The sequence below is a fragment of the Lepidochelys kempii genome, chromosome 25, assembly GCF_965140285.1.
Source record: "Lepidochelys kempii isolate rLepKem1 chromosome 25, rLepKem1.hap1, whole genome shotgun sequence".
In the NCBI taxonomy this organism is placed as follows: Eukaryota; Metazoa; Chordata; order Testudines; family Cheloniidae; genus Lepidochelys; species Lepidochelys kempii.
In genome coordinates this window covers 5,440,826-5,465,413 of record NC_136404.1, presented here as the reverse complement: position 1 = coordinate 5,465,413, position 24,588 = coordinate 5,440,826, and the positions used below count along the sequence as shown (strand labels likewise).

Below are 24,588 nucleotides of genomic sequence, written 5' to 3'. Positions count from 1 at the left end.
TAAATGTAATGCAGGAAATGCTGAGGCACAAACATTCTTCCTTTGCAGGTCACCCTTAAATACATTTATGTTCTCCTGAATATTGTACAACAATACGGATATTATCTAAAACACAAGTCAGACTATTAAATTTCGATTCTAGGACACAACTACATATACTAAATCAGCAGTAGATGGACAACCTACTTTACCCAAAAACATTACATGCTTCAGAGCACGTTATAGTACCTCAAAAACAAAGTCCTGATGTAGGAAGTCTGACGTTTTCCCATGAGACAATGGCACCTTTCACGCTTTGATGAAGCACTATTAACCACACGCCAACATGCCTACACAGGAACTATCCCGTGCGGAAAGCTGCCTAAGAATAGATATCATGCAACACCAAAAAGGCTTTAATCTAGACCCCTTACAAAACTCATGTCACTAATTCTATCCAGAACAACATCAACTAATAAATTAAAATTTTCGGAACAAAGTCAGCCATGGTTAAGATGACAGACACCACTCTGCTACCCAAAGCATCCATTACCTTTCTCTTTGACCAGGTCTTTGAGAGATTGCCACTTCACATCAAATGGAATATTTGTAATAAAAGCTCGATATCGTTTAGCAGGGTTGGCATATGGCTCAAAACGATTTCCCCCTCTTTTGACACTTTTCTCTTTTCTTTTTTCATTCTGGCTTGGTCGTTCACCTTCACTGCAAGAAAAATACAAGTATTCAAACATCATATTAGCAATTACAGCATTAGATGAAGTCAGTACATCACACCTTTAAATACATAAGGAAACAGTTCATGCACATACACCACTATGTTGCTTGAGACTATAGCAATTAGTAACTAATATTAACTTCAGTTCATAAGTTTTGGTTTGATGATAAAGTATGACTTGCAGGTTGTCTCATTAACATTAATTACTGAACAGCTGCAGGAGCTCAGATCAGTAGGTCCCAGAGATTGTGAACTGTCTACCCCCTGGCCACACACACCTAACCTAATGGCTCTCTTTTCCCATGTTCGGGCGTAATTAAAGGTGAACCACCCCCCCCCCCCCCCCCCCCACACACACACAAAAAAAAACACACACACACACCCCCACCCACCCCCATCTGGATTTGCAACCCTTTTATGATGTATTTAGTACAGCTGGGCAGAAATTCTGCCAAAAAAGCTTTTATCAGGACTCCTAAACTACTTGGCAAATTCAGACAGAACTCAAATAGTTTCAGCCAAAAATACTTTACAGAAACATTTTGACTTTCTTTCAAATCAGCATTTTGTTTTCAAATTTGGTCAATTTTTAAAAACAAAAGGTGAAAAAACCACCAGAAAATGGCCAAGTTGAAACAAGATTATTTTTGTAACTTCAAAATGAATTTGTGTTTTGTTTGATGATATTTAAAAAAAAAAAACACACACACACACAAAACCACACCACTGTTTAAGTTTGAATCAAACTGGATTTTAAAAAAAAAGTTTTGATTCAGCTGCCGAACTGAAAAGTCTTATTCGTTCATCTCTAGTTTATAGTGAGCCTGAAAGGAAAAAGAACAGGAGGACTTGTGGCACCTTAGAGACTAGCCAATTTGAGCATAAGCTTTTGTGAGATACAGCTCACTTCATCGGATGCATTCCTATGAGTTTTTTCATGAAGTTGATAGATTTCTACTCCATACGGCTAAATTCAGTGCCTTACATAATGCATCCGATGAAGTGAGCTGTAGCTCACGAAAGCTTATGCTCAAATAAATTGGTTAGTCTCTAAGGTGCCACAAGTCCTCCTTTTCTTGTTGTGAATACAGACTAACATGGCTGCTACTCTGAAACCTGAAAGGAAAGTTTCTTACCAACAGGAGTATTTTAAAAAAATTGAAAGTTTAATTTTTATCTGTCCTGGAAGAGTTCATGAGCATCTGGAGAGTCAGGTATGAAGAAAGTGATTTTTATTCACTCTTTAAAGCTATTTTTAACATTACTCCTGAGGGAATTCTGCACCACTGCATGTGCCCAGAATTCATGTCCACAGCAGGTTTCTTTGCTTCCCGTCAGAAAAATGACTTTCTGACAGGGAAGAAAAGGAAAGTTGCAAGAGCAGTCATGCACCAATTCCTAGCAGTGCAGGTACATAATTTCAGGCAGCCAGTGGAGAGGTAAATCACGGTGGGGCTGGAGACACCCCAGCCAGCGGCTCCTATCCTGAGCTGGGATCAGCTGCTAGTCACGGCTGGGCTTGAGGCAGGAGAGGACGGAACTTCCTCTTTCCCTGCAAGGAGTTGCTGTGGCTATGTCAGATCCACCCCCAGAAACCACCAGCTGCAAGAAGCTCAGCATCCTCCCCTGGCTTCCTGCCCACATCGCTCCTCAGCTGAGGGTGCAGGGGAGCAGCACAGACCCAGGCGCAGCACAGCCTGACCCCGGAGCAGCTGGGGCAGTGCGGAGCAGCCCGGACCCAGGCACAGCCTGGGCCGCCCTCCTGCTGGGGGGGGGGGGGAAGGCATGCCAATGCTGCAGCCCCTGCCCCCCCACAATGGGGGGGAGGGGAGACACACCTCTCCCCCCCAGCCCAGGTGCTACTGCAGGGAGTCCTCTCTCCTCACCATAGCCCCAGAGCACCCTCCTGCACCCCAAACCCCTCATCCCCAGCCTCACCCCAGAGCCCACACCCCCAGCCAGAGACCTCACCCCCGTACCCCAACCCTGCCCCAGTTCCAAGCCCCCTCCCACAAACATTTCTCAGCCCCACCTCCACCACATCATTTTGTTATGTGCACAATATGAAGGTGATGTGTTTCATCTCCTCCATATTGATGCACATAACAAAATTCATTCTGCACATGGGTGGGAAAAATTAGAGGGAACACTGCTCCAGACCTCCACCCAGACCCCCACCGCCAGACCACCCCCTACTGGAACACGCTGCACTCAAACCTGCTACCCTGATGCCTTACCCCCTGCACCACCCTGAGCCTCACATCCAGACCCTCATACCACTGACCACCAACAAGCTGCACCCAACCCCACTCTCAGCATCCAGACCCCCTTTCTCCCCCCCGTTGAGACCCCCCCCTGCCCCGGACCCCTCCACTGAGCCCCAACCACCTTCACCTTAGTAGCTTGTTAACTTTTGCACTCCCATTCCCAGGACTACCGCAGAGCAAAGGTTGTGTACTGTAACTCTTCATTTCCTGGTTTTCAGAGGTTTAAGTCTAGCTGCTCTCCTCATTCTACAAGAGCAGAAAGCACCACTGGCCAATCTTAAGTTTGGAGGCACTTAATTCCCTGGTTTGTTTGTTTTTTTATAAAGGGATTTCTCAGTACACCCCATCCCTACAACATACCATTGCCCTGCTCTCCCCCTCCACTGCCTCTGGCTCCTTGAAACTGATTACCATGGCCACAAAATGCACTGGCTGAATGTTAGTCCCTTTACTGTCCGTGCATCATCTCCTTATCCATTTTTCTGCAGGTCCAGCATGCGCTGGTTCCGCCTCTTCCCCAAGCAGTCATTGTCATGAGAACCACAGGTTGAAGAGCAGGATAGAGGATGCAGGACAGTGTAAGGAACAGCATGGAGTTGAAGACTACTTTTTTGAAGGGAGGAAAATAAGTATAATCTGCCTCCAATACCCCCTCCTTTCCATTCCACCTCCCCACACTGCTCCAAAAACCCACTATCAGGAACTCCTTGGCCAAGTGACCCTACAACTTGCTTTTCTTTGATTACTTATTTCCGTTGCTCGGGATGATTATGTTACCCTGATTGCTTACTAGAGAGTCTTTAGAGAGACAAGGTGGGTGAGGTAATATCTTTTATTGGACCAACTTGTTGGTGAGAGACAAGATTTCAAGCTTACACAGGGACCTGCAGAAGAGCTCTGTCTAAGCTGGAAAACTTGTCTCTCCCACCAGCAGAGATTACTCTAATAACCTCGGTTATCTGATATTATCTCACCCACCTTGTCTCTCTAATATCCTGCAACCAACATGGTTACAACAACACTGGGTACTAGTGTCTTTAGTCCAATTAATGCGAATTTCCTTGACAATACTACTAAAGTAAAATTGGAGTCTGCGTGAAGATTTTAGAGCACTTACAGTAGTCCACCTCGAAACAGAAAGTAACGCTTAAAACTTAACTACAGCCGAGAGGCAGCTCTGCTATAATAGATATTACAAAGTAAGCCTGAAGCTGGCATTTTTCTGGTAAACTAGGTGAGCATTTAGGCCTAAAATTCACCCTCCACGCTATATTAACATAAGGCCAATTGCCAGTGATCACCAAGTGTTAGTTCAAAAAGCCATTTAAGAAAGCCATAGGACTGCAAGTGAAAAGGACATCAATTTAAGAAGTCACTCCAGTGTGAAAATGTGTAGTAATTCTGGATGCAAGTAGGAGGATGAGAAATATTTTTTCCAGTCTATTTTGTGCATTTGACAGAAGCATTCAAAGAGAAAATGGAAAGAAAGAAAACAAGTTGTGAACTACAGAAATTGCTAAAAAGCCTCAAACATGTATCTTCCATAAATTTTAATTCTAAAATTGAGTAATCTGTCCCTTTAAGCACCCAGAATTAAGGTTTGTACAGGTAATCCTAGCTTTTTCTCCCACAGATGTGAACTTAATGAAGTCTCCCATATATACTATTCTTTCCATAGGACCCTCATTTCATTCGGTGCACAGGTTGGATGTTGTGCAGTGAAATAAACAAGCAATGTCCACAATGAGCAGACCCCTCATTTTCACTACACACTCTAGTACTATGCTCTCCAATCCAGTTCTGCTCAGTTTCACTGGTGTATATTAGAAGTAAAATAATTTCAATACATTTCCTCCATTTACAGTTTTAACTGCAAGTGAGGCATAGATCCACAGGACTCCTTTCAATTCCTGCACACCGTCTAGCCTCCGTACCTAATCAGACAGGAGTACTGTAGAAATGAGGGCTGGAATAGATTAAACAAAGTGAGTTATGGAAGAAATCATTTTCTCTTTAGTGTTTGTGCTGGACTAAAGCATAGTTTGAGATAGTGTAAAGTATTCTAGAGAAACAAACAACTTTAGGAGGTGCGGCCTCACTAAGGTTTGCAATTTAGCTTTAAAGTAGTATTCTCAATATATTAAATATATAATATATATAAATATATAATATAAAATTATATAAAATATTATATATTTATATATAATTTAATTTATATAAAATATATAAATATATAATATAATATAAATATTAAATATTAAAGTAGTATTGTTCAATATCTTCATAAATGATCTGGAGGATGGTGTGGATTGCACTCTCAGCAAATTTGCGGATGATACTAAACTGGGAGGAGTGGTAGATACGCTGGAGGGGAGGGATAAGATACAGAAAGACCTAGACAAATTGGAGGATTGGGCCAAAAGAAATCTGATGAGGTTCAATAAGGATAAGTGCAGGGTCCTGCACTTAGGAAGGAAGAACCCAATGCACAGCTACAGACTAGGGACCGAATGGCTAGGCAGCAGTTCTGCGGAAAAGGACCTAGGGGTGACAGTGGACGAGAAGCTGGATATGAGTCAGCAGTGTGCCCTTGTTGCCAAGAAGGCCAATGGCATTTTGGGATGTATAAGTAGGGGCATAGCGAGCAGATCGAGGGACGTGATCGTTCCCCTCTATTCGACATTGGTGAGGCCTCATCTGGAGTACTGTGTCCACTTTTGGGCCCCACACTTCAAGAAGGATGTGGATAAATTGGAGAGAGTCCAGCGAAGGGCAACAAAAATGATTAGGGGACTGGAACACATGAGTTATGAGGAGAGGCTGAGGGAGCTGGGATTGTTTAGCCTGCAGAAGAGAAGAATGAGGGGGGATTTGATAGCTGCTTTCAACTACCTGAAAGGGGGTTCCAAAGAGGATGGCTCTAGACTGTTCTCAATGGTAGCAGATGACAGAACGAGGAGTAATGGTCTCAAGTTGCAGTGGGGGAGGTTTAGATTGGATATTAGGAAAAACTTTTTCACTAAGAGGGTGGTGAAACACTGGAATGCGTTACCTAGGGAGGTGGTAGAATCTCCTTCCTTAGAGGTTTTTAAGGTCAGGCTTGACAAAGCCCTGGCTGGGATGATTTAACTGGGAATTGGTCCTGCTTTGAGCAGGGGGTTGGACTAGATGACCTTCTGGGGTCCCTTCCAACCCTGATATTCTAGGATTCTCCTTTAAACTTTGGGTAGGGCTCAAAACTTTCTTTTGGACACCACATTCCTACTTTGTATGAAAAGCTTTGAGTGTTCTCCACAAGCTGGAACATCAGTCGCAGTTTTTAAAAACCATGAGTGTTCAATTTTAGATGGCATAGCTACTGCTTCATCAGCTCCTCAGCCACTCCAAATACTAGACCAGGCACCTTTCATTTCCCCCCCATTTCACGCAAGTCCAGTTTATACATATAAAAACTCAAGTGCTTCAGTTTTACAGCTGCAAGGCTTCATTTGCTAAGACAAATCCCAGTACCTGTGACTGCAAACACTCCTCCTCCCCTCACAGTAAGGGTACGTCTACAATCTGAGGTATAAACTACAACTTGATGTATCTGTTAGCCGATGAAGCTAGCTCACTAAAAATATAGGAGCAGCGGCTAGTCCTGCCCGCCACGATGGCTACACTGATATTTTTAGTGTGACAGCTTGATCAGAACTAACACAAATTCCACCTTGAGGAGACATTCCTATCTCAAGCTCAAAGCTGTAGCCATACCCATAGGCCTTGCCTACACTACAGAGTTTTGACAAAAAAGAGTCAGCTTTTGTTGACCAAAACAGTGGAGGTGAACACACTACAATGCTCCTTCTATAGACAAAACTCTCCTGCTTTGTGACAAAATAAAACCACCTCGACAAGAGGCATAGAGCTTTTTGCAGCAAAAGTTATATTGACAAAGTGTCAGTGTAGACACCATGCTTGGTTAATATCACTGTAAATGGTCTCCAGGTGTCGTCCCACAATGCTCATCCTGGCCTTTCTGGTCAACAGTTCAAACTCCACTGCCCTGCACCAAGGTACACAGGCTTCTGCCTCTCCCCCTTTAAAGGCACAGGAATTTTTGAAATTCCACGCCTGTTTGTTCGACATGGACAGCTCACATCACATCTTCCCAAATGACCATGGCAGCTCCACGTAGCAAATACTCTCACACTTGGAGCACACTTGTGTTATTGGATCTGCTGTCACAGTGGAGGGAGGAAGCTATGTGGTCCCAGCTACACTCCACCTGTAGGAACGTCAACACGTACAGGCAGATTTCTCATGGCATGTTGGATACAGGCTACAAATGGGACATACATCAGTGCCGTCTGAAGATAAAGGAGCTGAGGCAAGCATACCAGAAGGCAAGGGAGTCAAACAGTCATTCTGGTGCTGTGCCAAAGACCTGCCACTTCTTTAAGGAGCTGAATGCCATTCTCAGTGGCGACCCCACCTCCACCGTTAAGAGGACCATGGATACTTCAGCAGGGCTGGAGACAGCGAACAGCAGACTCAATCCCAAGGTGAGCAGCACAGGGACCTGGTCTGAAGCCACACACACACAGGAGATGCATCCTTACTTACCCTCAGGAGTGAGATATTAGTTTCAATGACCCCTGCCTGTGGCAAATCATGGCAAAATTTACAATATTGTCCCTAGTTGCCTGTAGTGATCTTTAAAAAAAAAAAAAAAAGCTCAAAATCCTTTGCCCCCTCTTCAGCGCCTGCTTCCCTCCCACGCCCAAACTCACCACGTTTAGGGTGTTCACCAAGCTGTGTGCTTGCCAAAGGACAGAGAGAAACTGATTATGTTAAAAAAACGGGGTGCATTTTACTATAACAATTCGATGTGGTCCATATACTAACAATCATGATTCAGTTTATTGTTTCTTGTGGTTCTGCAGATGTGGCCTTCAGGGCCTCCCCTACACACCAGTGGAGTGCCTCTGCCAGATAAGGAGGCAGCCAAGGAGGACATGTTTCAAGAGGTGCTTTAATCTTAAGAAGTCAAAAAACAAGAACGCAGGGCATGGAGAGAGACTTTAAAAGAAAATTATAAAATAGACAGGCAGAACAGAAAGAAGAGCCAGGAGCAAATTTTAATAGGCCATGAGCGGATGATAAAAGTGATGGAAGAGCAAAAGGAGATGTTGAAGTCCCTAATCATGCTGCAGGCTCAATTCATGTGTGCTCAGCCCCCCCTCAGCCAATACAGAACTGCTTTTCATGCCCTCCCCAAATTCCTCCCACACATTCCTTGCAACTTCCTGGGCTCTCTCAGTACCCCGTTCATTCCACCCCTTCAGACATCTTCCAAAATGATAGCTGGACTTACACACAGCTATAAGAGCCTATACTGCCCTTTGCGGTTATCTCTCTTCCCCAAAGTCATGTGTGTGAGAGTGAGAGAGATGTTACTGACAGAATCTGTAACTGTATAGATCGCTGTTGGAACCACTGGTATATATTTGCAACAAATATTGTACAAAGGCTGTCATGTGAGGTGTCTATGGTAAGGTTATGATTGGCTGGTTATAATTATGCTATCTGTATATATGTATCATTTTGCAGTTGAAGTTATGAATACTGGCTCTATACTGTCTGTATTTCAAACTTATGCTATGATTCTGGGTGACACCCCAGACAAGTTGGTGTCAGCTCTGCCAAGCCTGCCTGATGGCCCATTAAGGGCCATCAGCTATACAACTGACCCATTGAGGGAACTGACCCATTGAGGGAAGGCAGACACACCTTGTGACTCAGCAAGGCATGCAGGGACCCGCCTGTGGACAGAACTTTAAGGTTTTTCTATGTCATGTGCTGGATAGCATATCCTTGGGACAAAGTAAGCAAAGACCACATGGCAAGAGACTATAAAAGGCCAATGCCTCATCTCCATCTTGTCTTCAATCCTGCTTCTTACCTCTGGAGGGACTTTGCTGCAAATGGAAGCTCTAAACAAAGGACTGATGACCCATCCCAGCTGTGGATACACTCCAGAGACTTGATTTGAACCTGCAGTTTATTCCATCACTGCTACAAGTCTGAACTAAGAACTTTGCCATTACTGTATGTAATTGATTCCATTTAACCAATTCTTGCTCTCGTCTATATCTTTTTCCTTTTATGAATAAACCTCTCGATTCTAAAGGATTGGCAACAGCATGATTTGTGGGCAAGATCTGATTTGTTTATTGACCTGCGTCTGGGGTTTGGTCCTTTGGGATCAAGATAACCTTTTTTCTTTTTTGGCAGCTTGACAAAGCCCTGGCTGGGATGATTTAATTGGGTACGGGTCCTGCTTTTGAGCAGGGGGTTGGACTAGATGACCTCCTGAGGTCCCTTCCAACCCTGATATTCTATGATTCTATTATTCTTTTACTAGGGTATTGGTTTTCATAACCATTCGTACCCATAACGAGGGGCACTGGTGGAGATACTGGGAAACTGGAGTGGCTAAGGGAACTGCTTGTGTGACTTGTGGTTAGCTAGTGGGGTAAAACCAAAGTCTTCTCTGTTTGGCTGGTTTGGTTTGCCTCAGAGGTGGAAAAACCCTAGCCTTGGGCTGTAACTGCCCTGCTTTAAGCAATTTGTCCTGAATTGGCACTCTCAGTTGGGTCCCACCAGAACAAGCATTGTTATAGTGTGTTTATTTTTATTAAATAAAAATATACTCTGAAAGATAACCAATCTTTGTCTCCTACACACAGTGGTTGGTGCTGAAATTAATACACAGTGGCATTTGATCATTTGCTAAGTACAAATCAGTCAGGAATCATCAACATTTTCATGCAAGGTGGCATGTTAAAGCATTGCAGAGTGCTGTACAGAAAGACATCACTGGAGCTCATTGTCAAAAAGGTGCCTCAAAGCCTCCCTGATTCAAACAGCCCCCAGCTGTGACTCTCTAATAGCCCTGGTATCTGGCTACTCAAAATCAGCTGCCAGGCAAGCTGCCTCTGCGCAGCACTCCAGAGCAAACTTAAGAACATAAGAATGGCCCTACTGGGTCAGATCAAAGGTCCATCTAGCCAGTATCCTGTCTTCTGACAGTGGCCGGTGCCAGGTGCCCCAGAGGGAAAGAACAGAACAGGTAATCATCAAGTGATCCATCTCCTGTCACTCATTCCCAGCCTCTGGCAAACAGAGCCTAGGGACACCATCCTTGCCCATCCTGGCTAATAGCCATTGATGGACCTATCCTCCATGAATTTATCTAGTTCTTTTTTGAACCCTGTTATGGTCTTGGCCTTCACAACATCCTCTGGCAAGGAGTTCCACAGGTTGACTGTGAGTTGTATAAAGAAATACTTTCTTTAATTCGTTTAAAACCTGCTGCCTATTAATTTCATTTGGTGACCCTTAGTTCTTATGAGTGTTATGAGTAGTAGTAAACAACACTTCCTTATCTACATTCGCTACACCAGTCATGATTTTACAGACCTCTATCATATCTCCCCTTAGCCGTCTCTTTTCCAAGCTGAAAAGTCCCAGTCTTATTAATCTCTCCTCATACGGAAGCCGTTCCATACCCCTAATCATTTTTGTTTCCCTTTTCTGAACCTTTTCCAATTCCTATCTTTTTTGAGATGGGGCAACCACATCTGCACACAGTATTCAAGATGTGGGCATACCATGGATTTATATAGAGGCAACATTTTCTGTCCTATTATCTATCCCTTTCTTAATTATTCCCAGCATTCTATTAACTTTTTTGATTGCTGCTGCATATTAAATGGATGTTTTTGGAGAATTATCCACAATGACTCCAAGATCTCTTTCTTGAGTGCTAACAGCTAATTTAGACCCCATCATTTTATATGTATAGTTGGAATTATGCCTTCCAATGCGTATTACTTTGGATTTATCAACATTGAATTTTATCTGCCATTTTGTTGCCCAGTCACCCAGTTTTGGGAGATCCTTTTGTAGCTCTTTGCAGTCTGCCTGGGTCTTAACTATCTTTAGTAATTTTGTATCACCTGCAAATTTTGCAACCTCACTGTTTACCCCTTTTTCCAGATCATTTATGAATATGTTGAATAGGACTAGTCCCAGAACAAACCCCTGGGGGACACCATTATTTACCTCTCCATTCTGAAAACTGGCCATGTATACCTACCCTTTGTTTCCTATCTTTTAGGCAGTTACCAATCTATGACAGCACCTTCCCTCTTATCCTGTGGCAGCTTACTTTGCTTAAGAGCCTTTCATGAGGGACCTTGTCAAAGGCTTTCTGAAAATTTAAGTACACTAAATCCACTGGATCCCCTTGGTCCACATGCTTGTTGATCCCCTCAAAGAATTCTTTTGACCCTTAGCTTCACAAACATTATGGAACACACAGTAGGCTGCTATGACCATGGGAATATTTTCCTCATTTAGGTCTAACCTGCCATAAAGGCAAATGCCAGTGTGCTTTTAATCTGCCAAAGGAATATTCTACGATCATTCTGCACCTGTTCAGCCTATTGTCGAAGCGCTCCTTGCGGCTGTCCAGGTTTCCCGTGTAAGGCTTCATGAGACATGGTAGTATAGGGTACGCTAGGTCTCAGGTTCATTATGTTCATTTCAACATCCCCCCATTGGGATCTTATGGTCTGGAAAGGGAGCCTTTCTGTACAGGCCAGTGTTCCTGAAGATGCGTGCGTCATGCACTTTCCTGGACCACCCCACATTGATGTCACTGAAACCATATACGCAATACCATAGAGAAGTACCCATTTTCTATTGTACTCCATCGCAAGACAGTCCGACATGAAAATTGGGATATGCATGCCATCTATCGCCTTGCTGCAGGTAGGAAAACCCATTGCTGCAAAGCCATCCATCATTTCATGGATTTTGCCAAGAGAGTCAGTCCTTCACAGCAAAATGTGATTTATGGCTCTGCACACTTGTATTAACACAGCCCCAGCAGTCAATTTTCCAACACCAAACTGATTCACAACGGACCAGAAGAAGTCTGGAGTTGCCAGCTTCCACACAGTGATCATCATGCACTTCTCCACCGAGAGGGCAGCTCTCATTTTGGTGTCCTTGCACCACAGTGCTGGGACAAGCTCCGCACAAAGTTCCAGAAAAGTGGCTCTTTCTGCAGCCACTGCTCGTCATACCAGACCTACATAACACTACGATACCACCACTCAGTCGAAAAGCAACAGTCCATGTGCAGCTGCTCCATGAATACCAAAAGTAATCTGGTGTTTCTTTCCATAGCACACAGCAGATCAGGAACCTCTGATTCCTGTTCAGATTGGGTGCTCATCATATACTGCATGACGAGCCACAATGGGTTCATAACAGTGACCACAACAGTTGAGAGCAGTGCAGGATCCATCCTTTCAGACAGAGTTGGCAGGCCCACAGTAAAGAGGGGTTGTTGAAAAATGCCGCAAAATGCGGTCAGAAACCCATGGAATGATGGGACAGAAAAAACTGCATTATGGGACACTGAACCCACACCCATGATCCACTGCGATCCATTCCACCTCCCACAACTCGTAGCTGCAGAAGGTGGCGAGTAGCACAGTGGGATAGCTACCCACAGTGCACTGCTCTCCATCAATGCTAGAACACCAATTGTCCACGTGCTCTGCTGACAGAAGGAGCACTGTATGAACATGCACAAGGGATGTAATTATACTGGTTTTTGATTGTCAGCGTAACTTGTGTTGACAAAACCCTGTAGCGTAGACAAGACCTCTGTGTTTTTTTTAGGACGATTGACTATAGGAATCCAAATTCTTTGAGTGAGCACAATCATGTTACACATGCTCAGCTCTCCTAGAAACCAATGTCTGTTCGGACAACCAACCTCAAGGAAGTGGCTTCAACTACTTTCTTTCAAGTGATTTAGGAATCTAACTTGATGCTCTGAAGTGGGGAACATGAGCAGGGATCCATTTGGGCAGTCTAAAAAGGTCAGTAACTATGGTATTTAAGAGTTATTTTCCTTTAAGAACTGTCCCCATGAATCCCCAAATCTTGGAAGAACAAGCCATAGTGGACACCCCAAGGCGAGTTTGAGTACCTCCAACCACCCTGAGACATGACCAATACTGCAAAAAAGCCAGTGAGGTAGGTAAGATGGAAACCCCAATAGCAATGTTCCTCTTTCATCCTGAACAGAAGAGAATCTTTAATATTCTGAGGTACTGTGGCCCAGGTATCCAAGTGGTTAAGGCAGTACACCATGCAGACTCCCAAGATGTAGCCTGGCAAATAGAGTCACATGAACACAAGGCTTACCACCTGTAGAAAAAAAAAGCTACAGGTTTACAATGGGAACCTCTCAAAGGACACGGTCTCCCTAATGGTATGAAAAATCCTCTTAAGCAAGCTTTTCAGCTATGGAGCCTCTTAAGGCTCCAGTGAATTCAGCATTTTGTGGTGGAATGAGAGTGGACTTGTTTAGGCAAACCCTAAGGACTCAGGATGCTTTACACACTTTTCTGAGGGCTTGTCTACACTTGAAATGCTACAGTGGCACAGCTGCAGCGCTGGATCTATGCCATTGTAGCACTTCAGTGTAAACACTTTCCCACACCTCCCCAAGAGGAGGTAACTAGGCAATGGAAGAATTCTTCCGGCAACCTAGCACTATCTACTCCAAGGGTTAGGTTGGCTTAACTATGTCATTCAAGTGTGTGGATTTTTCACACCCCTGAACAATGTAGCTGGGTCAACTTAACTTCTGAGTGTAGACCTGGCTGGCCTGAGGTACATCTTGCAGTGTGTGCTAGCTACAGTCAGATACAAATATCCAGACATCCAAGAAAGCCCGTTGCCACAGACAGCTGTTTCATGAAAACCTGGTGGTGAAGACACCAAAGGTTAGAAAGGAGTATTGGTAGAGTCCTTCTCCTGGACAAGGTGGGAGACATTCAGTGACTGTGCCTTTCACATCTTGACTCAACTTTGCTGTATGGAGCTTTATCCAACTGACGACCTGCCCCTAGAGGCAGAACACCTCCCTCTGGAAAAAAGTTCAGTCTCACATGAAGTCAGGAAGAACTCTGCTTCTCTAACCAAAAAGTAGTGGATGTCCTTATTTATAAAGCAGCGTGTCTCACTGAAGGCAGTCATCTTGCCATCGCTGCTCAATAACTGCGAAGTCTCACCTGCGAAGTGGCCAAAAACTAAGCTTACATCACAAGAGGCTCTAGTCACTATCAGAGCTAAAAAAATCATAAAAGTGAAAATATTCAAATTCGGTCCTTGAGAAAAGCTTGGTGTGCTTGGTTATAAAAGGGAGGGGAGAGTGAGGGAAGAGGAAAGACCTGGGGGGTAGTGAGCCACATGTAAGTGGTCACATCCCCAATTGCTTGTTCTGCAGAACATAAGAAATCCATGGGCTTTTTTTTGCTGAATCAGTGAGTTCTAAGCCCTGGTCTACACCAGGACTTTAGGTCGAATTTAGCAGCATTAAATCGATGTAAACCTGCACCCGTCCACAAAATGAAGCCCTTTATTTCGACTTAAAGGGCTCTTAAAATCGATTTCCTTACTCCACCCCTGACAAGTGGATTAGCGCTTAAATCGACGTTGCCGGCTCGAATTTGGGGTACTGTGGACACAATTCGATGGTATTGGCCTCCGGGAGCTATCCCAGAGTGCTCCATTATGACCGCTCTGGACAGCACTCTCAACTCAGATGCACTGGCCAGGTAGACAGGAAAAGAACCGCAAACTTTTGAATCTCATTTCCTGTTTGGCCAGCGTGGCAAGCTGCAGGTGACCATGCAGAGCTCATCAGCACAGGTGACCATGATGGAGTCCCAGAATCGCAAAAGAGCTCCAGCATGGACCGAACAGGAGGTACGGGATCTGATCGCTGTTTGGGGAGAGGAATCCGTGCTATCAGAACTCCGTTCCAGTTTTCGAAATGCCAAAACCTTTGTCAAAATCTCCCAGGGCATGAAGGACAGAGGCCATAACAGGGACCCGAAGCAGTGCCGTGTGAAACTGAAGGAGCTGAGGCAAGCCTACCAGAAAACCAGAGAGGCGAACAGCCGCTCTGGGTCAGAGCCCCAAACATGCCGCTTCTATGATGAGCTATATGCCATTTTAGGGGGTTCAGCCACCACTACCCCAGCCATGTTGTTTGACTCCTTCAATGGAGATGGAGGCAATACGGAAGCAGGTTTTGGGGACGAAGATGATGAGGAGGAGGTGGTTGAGGTTGTAGATAGCTCACAGCAAGCAAGCGGAGAAACCGGTTTTCCCGACAGCCAGGAACTGTTTCTCACCCTAGACCTGGAGCCAGTACCCCCCAAACCCACCCAAGGCTGCCTCCTGGACCCAGCAGGCGGAGAAGGGACCTCTGGTGAGTGTACCTTTTAAAATACTATACATGGTTTAAAAGCAAGCATGTGAAAGGATTACTTTGCCCTGGCATTTGCGGTTCTCCTAGATTTAGTCCTAAAGCCTTTGCAAAAGGTTTCTGGGGAGGGCAGCCTTATTGTGTCCTTCATGGTAGGACACTTTACCACTCCAGGCCAGTAACACATACTCGGGAATCGTAGAACAAAGCAATGCAGTGTATGTTTGCTGGCATTCAAACAACATCCGTTCTTTATCTCTCTGTGTTATCCTCAGGAGAGTGAGATATAATTCATGGTCACCTGGTTGAAATAGAGTGCTTTTCTTCAGGGGACACTCAGAGGAGCCCATTCCTGCTGGGCTGTTTGCCTGTGGCTAAACAGAAATGTTCCCCGCTGTTAGCCACAGGGAGGGGGGAAGGTTGAGGGGGTAGTCACGCGGTGGGAGGAGGCAAAATGCGACCTTGTAACGAAAGCACATGTGCTATGTATGTAATGTTAACAGCAAGGTTTACCCTGAAAGAGTGTAGCCACTGTTTTATAAAATGTGTCTTTTTAAATACAGCTGTCCCCTTTTTTTTTCCTCCACCAGCTGCATGTGTTTTAATGATCACAGGATCTTCTCCTTCCCAGAGGCTAGTGAAGCTTAGAAAGAAAAAAACGCACTCGCAATGAAATGTTCTCCGAGCTCATGCTGTCCTCCCACACTGACAGAGCACAGACGAATGCGTGGAGGCAAATAATGTCAGAGTGCAGGAAAGCACAAAATGACCGGGAGGAGAGGTGGCGGGCTGAAGAGAGGGCTGAAGCTCAAATGTGGTGGCAGCGTGATGAGAGGAGGCAGGATTCAATGCTGAGGCTGCTGCAGGACCAAACCAGTATGCTCCAGTGTATGGTTGAGCTGCAGCAAAGGCAGCTGGAGCACAGACTGCCACTGCAGCCCCTCTGTAACCAACCGCCCTCCTCCCCAAGTTCCATAGCCTCCACACCCAGATGCCCAAGAACGCGGTGGGGGGGCCTCCGGCCAACCAGCCACTCCACCACAGAGGATTGCCCAAAAAAAAGAAGGCTGTCATTCAATAAATTTTAAAGTTGTAAACTTTTAAAGTGCTGTGCTTAAAGTGCTGTGCGGCATTTTCCTTCCCTCCTCCACCACCCCTCTTGGGCTACCTTGGTAGTCATCCCCCTATTTGTGTGATGAATGAATAAAGAATGCATGAATGTGAAGCAACAATGACTTTATTGCCTCTGCAAGCGGTGATTGAAGGGAGGAGGGGCGGGTGGTTAGCTTACAGGGAAGTAGAGTGAACCAAGGGGTGGGGGGTTTCATCAAGGAGAAAAACAGAACTTTCACACCGTAGCCTGGCCAGTCATGAAACTGGTTTTCAAAGCTTCTCTGATGCGTACCGCGCCCTCCTGTGCTCTTCTAACCACCCTGGTGTCTGGCTGCGCGTAACCAGCAGCCAGGCGATTTGCCTCAACCTCCCACCCCGCCATAAACGTCTCCCCCTTACTCTCACAGATATTGTGGAGCGCACAGCAAGCAGTAATAACAGTGGGAATATTGGTTTCGCTGAGGTCTAAGCGAGTCAGTAAACTGCGCCAGCGCGCCTTTAAACGTCCAAATGCACATTCTACCACCATTCTGCACTTGCTCAGCCTGTAGTTGAACAGCTCCTGACTACTGTCCAGGCTGCCTGTGTACGGCTTCATGAGCCATGGCATTAAGGGGTAGGCTGGGTCCCCAAGGATACATATAGGCATTTCAACATCCCCAACAGTTATTTTCTGGTCTGGGAATAAAGTCCCTTCCTGCAGCTTTTGAAACAGACCAGAATTCCTGAAGATGCGAGCATCATGCACCTTTCCCGGCCATCCCACGTTGATGTTGGTGAAACGTCCTTTGTGATCCACCAGAGCTTGCAGCACTATCGAAAAGTACCCCTTGCGGTTTATGTACTCGGCAGCTTGGTGCTCCGGTGCCAAGATAGGGATATGGGTTCCGTCTATAGTCCCACCACAGTTAGGGAATCCCATTGCAGCAAAGCCATCCACTATGACCTGCACATTTCCCAGGGTCACTACCCTTGATATCAGCAGATCTTTGATTGCGTGGGCTACTTGCATCACAGCAGCCCCCACAGTAGATTTGCCCACTCCAAATTGATTCCCAACTGACCGGTAGCTGTCTGGCGTTGCAAGCTTCCACAGGGCTATCGCCACTCGCTTCTCAACTGTGAGGGCTGCTCTCATCTTGGTATTCATGCGCCTCAGGGCAGGGGAAAGCAAGTCACAAAGTTCCATGAAAGTGCCCTTACACATGTGAAAGTTTCGCAGCCACTGGGAATCGTCCCAGACCTGCAACACTATGCAGTCCCACCAGTCTGTGCTTGTTTCCCAAGCCCAGAATCGGCGTTCCACAGCATGAACCTGCCCCATTAGCACCATGATGCATGCATTGGCAGGGCCCATGCTTTCAGAGAAATCTGTGTCCATGTCCTGATCACTCACGTGACCGCGCTGACGTCGCCTCCTCGCCCAGTATCGCTTTGCCAGGTTCTGGTGCTGCATATACTGCTGGATAATGCGTGTGGTGTTTAATGTGCTCCTAATTGCCAAAGTGAGCTGAGCGGCCTCCATGCTTGCCTTGGTATGGCGTCCGCACAGAAAAAAGGCGCGGAACGATTGTCTGCCGTTGCTCTGACGGGGGGAGGGGCGACTGACAACACGGCTTACAGGGTTGGCTTTAGGGAGCTAAAATCAACAAAGGGGGTGTCTTTACATCAAGGAGTATTTCAGGCAGGACTTCACGGAGGGTTCCAATAAGAAATGGTGCACCTAAGTTATCGTTCTTATTGGAACAAGAAGGTTAGCCTGGCCTCTGATTGATACATAGCTAGATTTACCTTGCTGCACCTTCTCTGTGAGTGACTGCAGTGTGACCTAGAAGAATGAGTCCCCTGGACAGGGGAGGGGGGGAAGCAAATGAATACAAAACAAATCTGGTCTATTTCTTGTTTTGATCCACTCCATCTATCTTTTACATCTTTGGCTGGCAGCAGACGGTGCAGAAGGACTGCATGCCATCCACATTAAATGGCTGCTCGGCAGAAGATGGTACAGTACGACTGCTAGCAATCCGTATCGCCTGCCCGCTCACCATAAGACGGTTCAATAGGACTGACTGCAGGACTAAAGAGAATGACCTGGTCAAGTCACTCCAAATTTAGTCCTTGCGCCCATGTCTGCCCAGGCGCTCCCAGCCGACGTGGCCAGGAGCACCTCGGACATGACGATGACGGCTACCAGTCGTACTGTACCGTCTGCTACCACAAGGCAAGGGGTTGCTGCTACTGTGTAGCAATTCCATACCGCGTCTGCCAGCGCCCAGGAGACATAGGGTGACGGTTACCTGAGCGGGCTCCATGCTTACCTGTGCAGACGCCATACCACGGCAACTCAGGAAAAAAGGCGCGAAACGATTGTCTGCCCTTGCTTTCATGGAGGGAGGGAGGGAACGGGGGCCTGACGATATGTACCCAGAACCACCCGCGACAATGTTTTAGCCCCATCAGGCATTGGGATCTCAACCCAGAATTCCAATGGGCAGCGGAGACTGCAGGAACTGTGGGATAGCTACCCACAGTGCAACGCTCCGGAAGTCGACTCTAGCCTCGGTACTGTGGAAGCGCTCCGCCGAGTTAATGCACTTAGAGCATTTTCTGTGGGGGGACACACACGAATATATAAAACCGATTTCTAAAAAAACAACTTCTATAAATTTGACCTTATTCCGTAGTGTAGACATACCCTATGTCTAAGGCCTCAGAAAAGCATATCACTAGAAGGGGAAGCACTAGCTGCTTTTCTGGTGGGGACAAAGATGAAAGAATTGTTTCTGGCTCATCCTCCACATACTCATCTTCCTGTTTTACTGAGCCCCTAAGACTGAGATGACAGCTGTTTACAAACCAAATTTTGGTTGCCATAAATTTATGGTAGGCCAGAAAGCCCGGAGTCAATGGTCAGAGCTCTTCCAGCTCCAAGGCAACAAGACAGTCCCATGATCTTATTTCAACCATAAGAACTCATGGACTCCAAATTCCAAACGACAGCTGTTCTCCACCAACAGGACAAGGAGTCAAGGATCTGACAAATTATGTGCTAGACTTGGCTACCTTTCCTCTCTATCACACACACACAGATCTCCTTAGTTTTCTGACACCCTGGACCATATGAAAAGATGGATGAAAACTCAAGAGTCAATGGCAGAAAACACAAGGATCTCTCCCCATTCCTATTCAACATCTGCACGCAGCCACTAGGCAAACTGGTCTCAGACTTTAAGGCCAGAAGGGACCATCATGATCATCTAGTGTCCATTATTAACACTTGTTACTTCTCAGCTGGACTACAGCAATGCAATATAGTTGGGCATGCAGTATTCCACACTTCGAGAACTCCAACTGATAAAGAATGCTGTCACAATCTCCTCAGAAACAGTGGCTCCCATTAATACATCACACCTGTCCTCTGCTCCCTGCACTGGCCTCTCATAGAATATCAAATCAAGTTCAAGGTCTCTGTCCTTATCCTCAAGGAATTTGATGGCCTGGGCCCAGTATATCTAAGAGGTTGCTCTAAAGGTCTAAGATGAAGACTATTCTCAACCACTTCACTCCTCAGGAACAAGTGAATTTTCTACAATAAGGGAAGGTGACTTATTACTCCTAGGGGAATTCTCCATCACTACACAAGCACAGAATTAATGTCCCTCGCAGATAAATTGATTCACATGCACCTTCCAAGCAGCAGTCGGGGGAGAAGGGGGCACATCTGGTCTGGGCATCAGGAGCAGCTGGGGGAGATGTAAATCACCACCTCAGGAGGCTGGGGGGGGGGGGGGGGAGAAGAGGAGAGGAGAGACAGTGACAGGACTTAGTCTGCTCCTGGGGTCAGGTCAGACCCACCTCCAGGAACCTCCCCAACTTCAGAAAGCTCTTCACACACACCCCCACTTCCTGACCCCATTGCTCCCAGCCACAGGGGAAGGGGTCACTGTATGGGGGAGCTGCCCCTCATCTGTCCAACCCCCATCCAGACCCCCCACTGTACCTAGACCCCCCTGCCAAGCCTCATCCTCCTCCTCCCCTGCCCCCAACTGAGCCCCAACCACCTTCACTTGGATCCACGCCCCAGGAATTCTCATTCCCCCTGCACCTTCAACAAGCCCTAATACTTCCAGATTCACCTCACATGGAGATCCTCCACCAAGCCACCCACACCAAGACTGCCCCATAAAGAATTCATGCCACACCTCGATCCCCCTACACACACTAAGCCCCTCCACATTTGGATCCTGCCAGGCTGGGCCTGCTTGCCCGACACCTGGATGAGGGGGGCAGGGCTGGGTATGCATGACTGTCACTCTGTCTCACTGTGGAACCATAGAGATGTGCTAATATACCTAGTAAGGAATCTATTTATCAAAAGACATTTCCTGAATCTTTTTATTGTTTGTATTGTTACAAACATACTTTCTGATGGGTATTTTAAATAATTGAAAATGTGATTATATTATGTTTTGGTAAATAAAATACAGAGTTCTACAAAATTTTAAAATACTGAGAGCAGTACTTTTAATTTTTTAGCACAGAATTCCCTCAGGAGTAATCTATGCATGAGACAGAACTCAGTGGCTGACCCAAGACTAGAATGAACTCTCACAGGAATTAAGGACTGTCACATACCTCCGAACCTTCCACTCAAAGTGCAAGGTACATCACTTTAACCATCCCTTGTTTAGCAAAAATAGAAATTATGTGTATATACATCTTAAAAGAATTCTAAAACAAGACACACCACTGCACACACTTCTCTCCCTCAAGAGAGGATGTGAGAACACAACACATTGCAGATATTAGTTGTATTGCTAAATGCACTATTGGAAGGTGCTCAGATAGTATGGTGATGAGTTTGGTATAGGAATCTATACATTTTAAACCCCAGAGATAAACAGTATTTACTTTGCCTCTGTGTTTAAGAGTAATGACCCTTATTATGGTCTAACTCAATAATGCTAGGATAATAAGGCCTGACTGATTCAAGGCATCAGGAAACCATGGCACAAGCTGCATCTCTAACAGCAACAGGGCCATTCACTGAGAACCAGCATCTCACTTTTCCTGATGCTGAAGCCTACAAAATAACTGGTAGCAGCTAGGCTTGACTGAATATGACATATGGAGGCACATGAGTATGCATTCCTCAGTCTTCCTAGTGGAGGAAGAATCAGAGGTTACTAGCAGAGCTTCCACAGTCCCTGATACCAAGACAACACCACAGAAGAAATACTAGCAGTAGACACTGTCACGGAGTCCCCAGGCGATGTTCTGGAACTGCTCCCTACGAAGCCAGTCAGGACTCCGGGGAAGTCTCCTGTCTGTGAGCAGACTGTCTACAGGACACACAGCTTCCACCTTCCTTGGTCTGACCTCGGAGCATTCAGCATCCTCTGCCCCTCCGTGTGCTTCCCACAGCAACTCCACCCAGGCGGGGTCCTGGGGAAGCCAGAGGGTCCTGCCCCCCAATTCCACAGTCAGACGTGACTCTCAGCTAGCCAGTAAAACAGAAGGTTTATTAGACGACAGGAACACGGTCTAACACAGAGTCTGTACGTGCAGAGAACAGGACCCCTCAGCTGGGTCCATTTTGGGAGGCAGTGAGCCAGACAACCACGTCTGCACTTCACTCCATGTCCCCAGCCAGCCCCAAACTGACTCCCCCTCCAGCCCCTCCTCCTCCTCTAGGCTGTGTCTCTTTCCTGGGCCAGGAAGTCACCAGATTCCTTTGTTCTCCAACCCTGTAGCTCTCACCTTGCAGGGGGGGAAGGACCCAGGCCATCAGTTGCCAGGAAACAGGGTGTCGGCCATTCTCTGTGTCCAGACCCCTGCACACACCTGCCCTCCAGGGCTCTGCAACAATCATACACCCTTATCCCACCACCTAGATACTTAAGAACTGCCATAGGGGAAACTGAGGCACCCCCACAATATTCAAAGGAAACATTAAGAACAGTCCCGCTTCATCACAGACACCAAGACCTGCACCCTCCTTTACGTCAAGATGGGAGCAAGAGAATTTGTCAGCACCATGACTCTTCTGCTTCACCCTCCAGCCAGGGAACAATGTCCAGATACCAAGAAGCTGATCTGAAGTCCCAAACCTGCTTAGTAGGCTCAATAATGAAGAGTAGGGATTTATTAAGATCCCACCTGATCTTAGAGACCAAAAACATGAGACCCTAATGACATTACTGCACTGCATGAAACACAGGTCTCAATTTAACATCCCCAGCTGCCTCAGCCATGCCACTTAACCAAAAACAGGCAAAATAGCTATATAATCAAGTAATCTAACAGGACAAGCATCAGGAAAAGGTAACAAGCCTAAGAGGACAGCACCCCAAGCAATGCCCATAAACACTTTTCTTTTTAAATAAAAATGCAGCAAGCTAACCTTGTGAGGAAGGAAAAGCACGCCAACACCATCCAACCCCACCCCCCACTGCACACATTCAGCCAGACCCCCACACCCACACCATCCTACCCCAGCCCCCGTGCCCTCAGCCAGCCAGACCCCCAGCCTCCCACACCCACGTAATCCTACCCCAGCCCCCACACCCAGCCAGACCCCCAGCCTCCCGCACCCATGCCATCCTACCCCAGCCCCCAGTACCCACACCCAGCCAGACCCCCAGCCTCCCGCACCCATGCCATCCTACCCCAGCCCCCAGTACCCACACCCAGCCAGACCCCCAGCCTCCCACACCCATGCCATCCTACCCCAGCCCCCAGTACCCACACCCAGACCCCCAGTCTCCCACACCCACGTAATCCTACCCCAGCCCCCACACCCAGCCAGACCCCCAGCCTCCCACACCCATGCCATCCTACCCCAGCCCCCAGTACCCACACCCAGACCCCCAGCCTCCCGCACCCATGCCATCCTACCCCAGCCCCCAGTACCCACACCCAGCCAGACCCCCAGCCTCCCACACCCATGCCATCCTACCCCAGCCCCCAGTACCCACACCCAGACCCCCAGTCTCCCACACCCACGTAATCCTACCCCAGCCCCCACACCCAGCCAGACCCCCAGCCTCCCGCACCCATGCCATCCTACCCCACCCCCCAGTACCCTCACCCAGACCCCCAGTCTCCCACACCCACGTAATCCTACCCCAGCCCCCACACCCAGCCAGACCCCCAGCCTCCCGCACCCATGCCATCCTACCCCAGCCCCCAGCCCCCACACCCAGCCAGACCCCCAGCCTCCCGCACCCATGCCATCCTACCCCACCCCCCAGTACCCACACCCAGCCAGACCCCCAGCCTCCCGCACCCATGCCATCCTACCCCAGCCCCCAGCCCCCACACCCAGCCAGACCCCCAGCCTCCCGCACCCATGCCATCCTACCCCACCCCCCAGTACCCACACCCAGACCCCCAGCCTCCCGCACTGCCCCTGCTCCTACACCCCCATTCTGCCGGGCCCCACGCCGCCCCTCAGCCAGGCCGCCGCTTCCAGCCCCGGTTCCTTCCGTCCACCGAGCCCCCCGCCCGCAGCCGCGCCGGCCCGAGGCCCCGGCCCCCACACGCGGGGACGCGGCCTCCTGCTCGCCCGGCCAGGCAGCCGCCCGCAACACGCCCGGGGCCGAGCCCCGTGGGGACCGGGTTCCGCCGGCGGCGCCTCACCTCTTGGGCGGCCCGTCCCCGGCGCTGCCTGCCCCGTTGGCTGCCGCCGTCTCCTCCATTTTGCCGCTGCCCTCAGTCCCCACGGCCGCCATTTCCTCCGCGCAGCCCCTTTGTGCAAGCAGCGGCCGCCCCGCGCCGTGCCCCGGAGCACGCCGGGAAAGGGGCGGGGCCGCGCCCCTGGCGGCAGCGCCCCCCTGCGGCCACGTGGTTCGGGACGCTGACGTCGGGGGGCCGTTCCCGGGCTCGGCGCGAGACGAGAGCGGTGGGGGCGCGAGACCCAGGGCGGCGCCGGGGCCTGAAGTCTCTGCTGCTGCTGCTGCTGGCGGCGGCGGCGCCGTGTCCGGGGTCGGGCCGGTGGCTGCGGGGGGTCGGGCCGGTGGCTGCGGGGCTGGGGGGCCGTGTCCGGGGTCGGGCCGGTGGCTGCGGGGGGTCGGGCTGGGCGTGCGGGGCTGGGGGGCCGTGTCCGGGGTCGGGCCGGTGGCTGCGGGGGGTCGGGCTGGGCGTGC

The 24,588-nt window shown here is 48.0% G+C and overlaps 1 protein-coding gene across 1 annotated transcript in view; it reads right to left on the bottom strand.

Moving 5' to 3' along the window:
• LOC140903283 (heterogeneous nuclear ribonucleoprotein M-like) overlaps window positions 1–24,254 on the bottom strand; it is a 34,012-nt gene extending 9,758 nt beyond the window's left edge. Inside the window, exons 1-2 of the mRNA XM_073324315.1 lie at window positions 24,083–24,254; window positions 533–702 (exon numbers count right to left, since the gene is read on the bottom strand). Coding sequence (XP_073180416.1) covers window positions 533–702; window positions 24,083–24,174 — 262 coding nt within the window. The 5' untranslated portion in view covers window positions 24,175–24,254. The remainder of the gene's footprint in view (window positions 1–532; window positions 703–24,082) is intronic.
• Window positions 24,255–24,588: the final 334 nt, after the last annotated feature.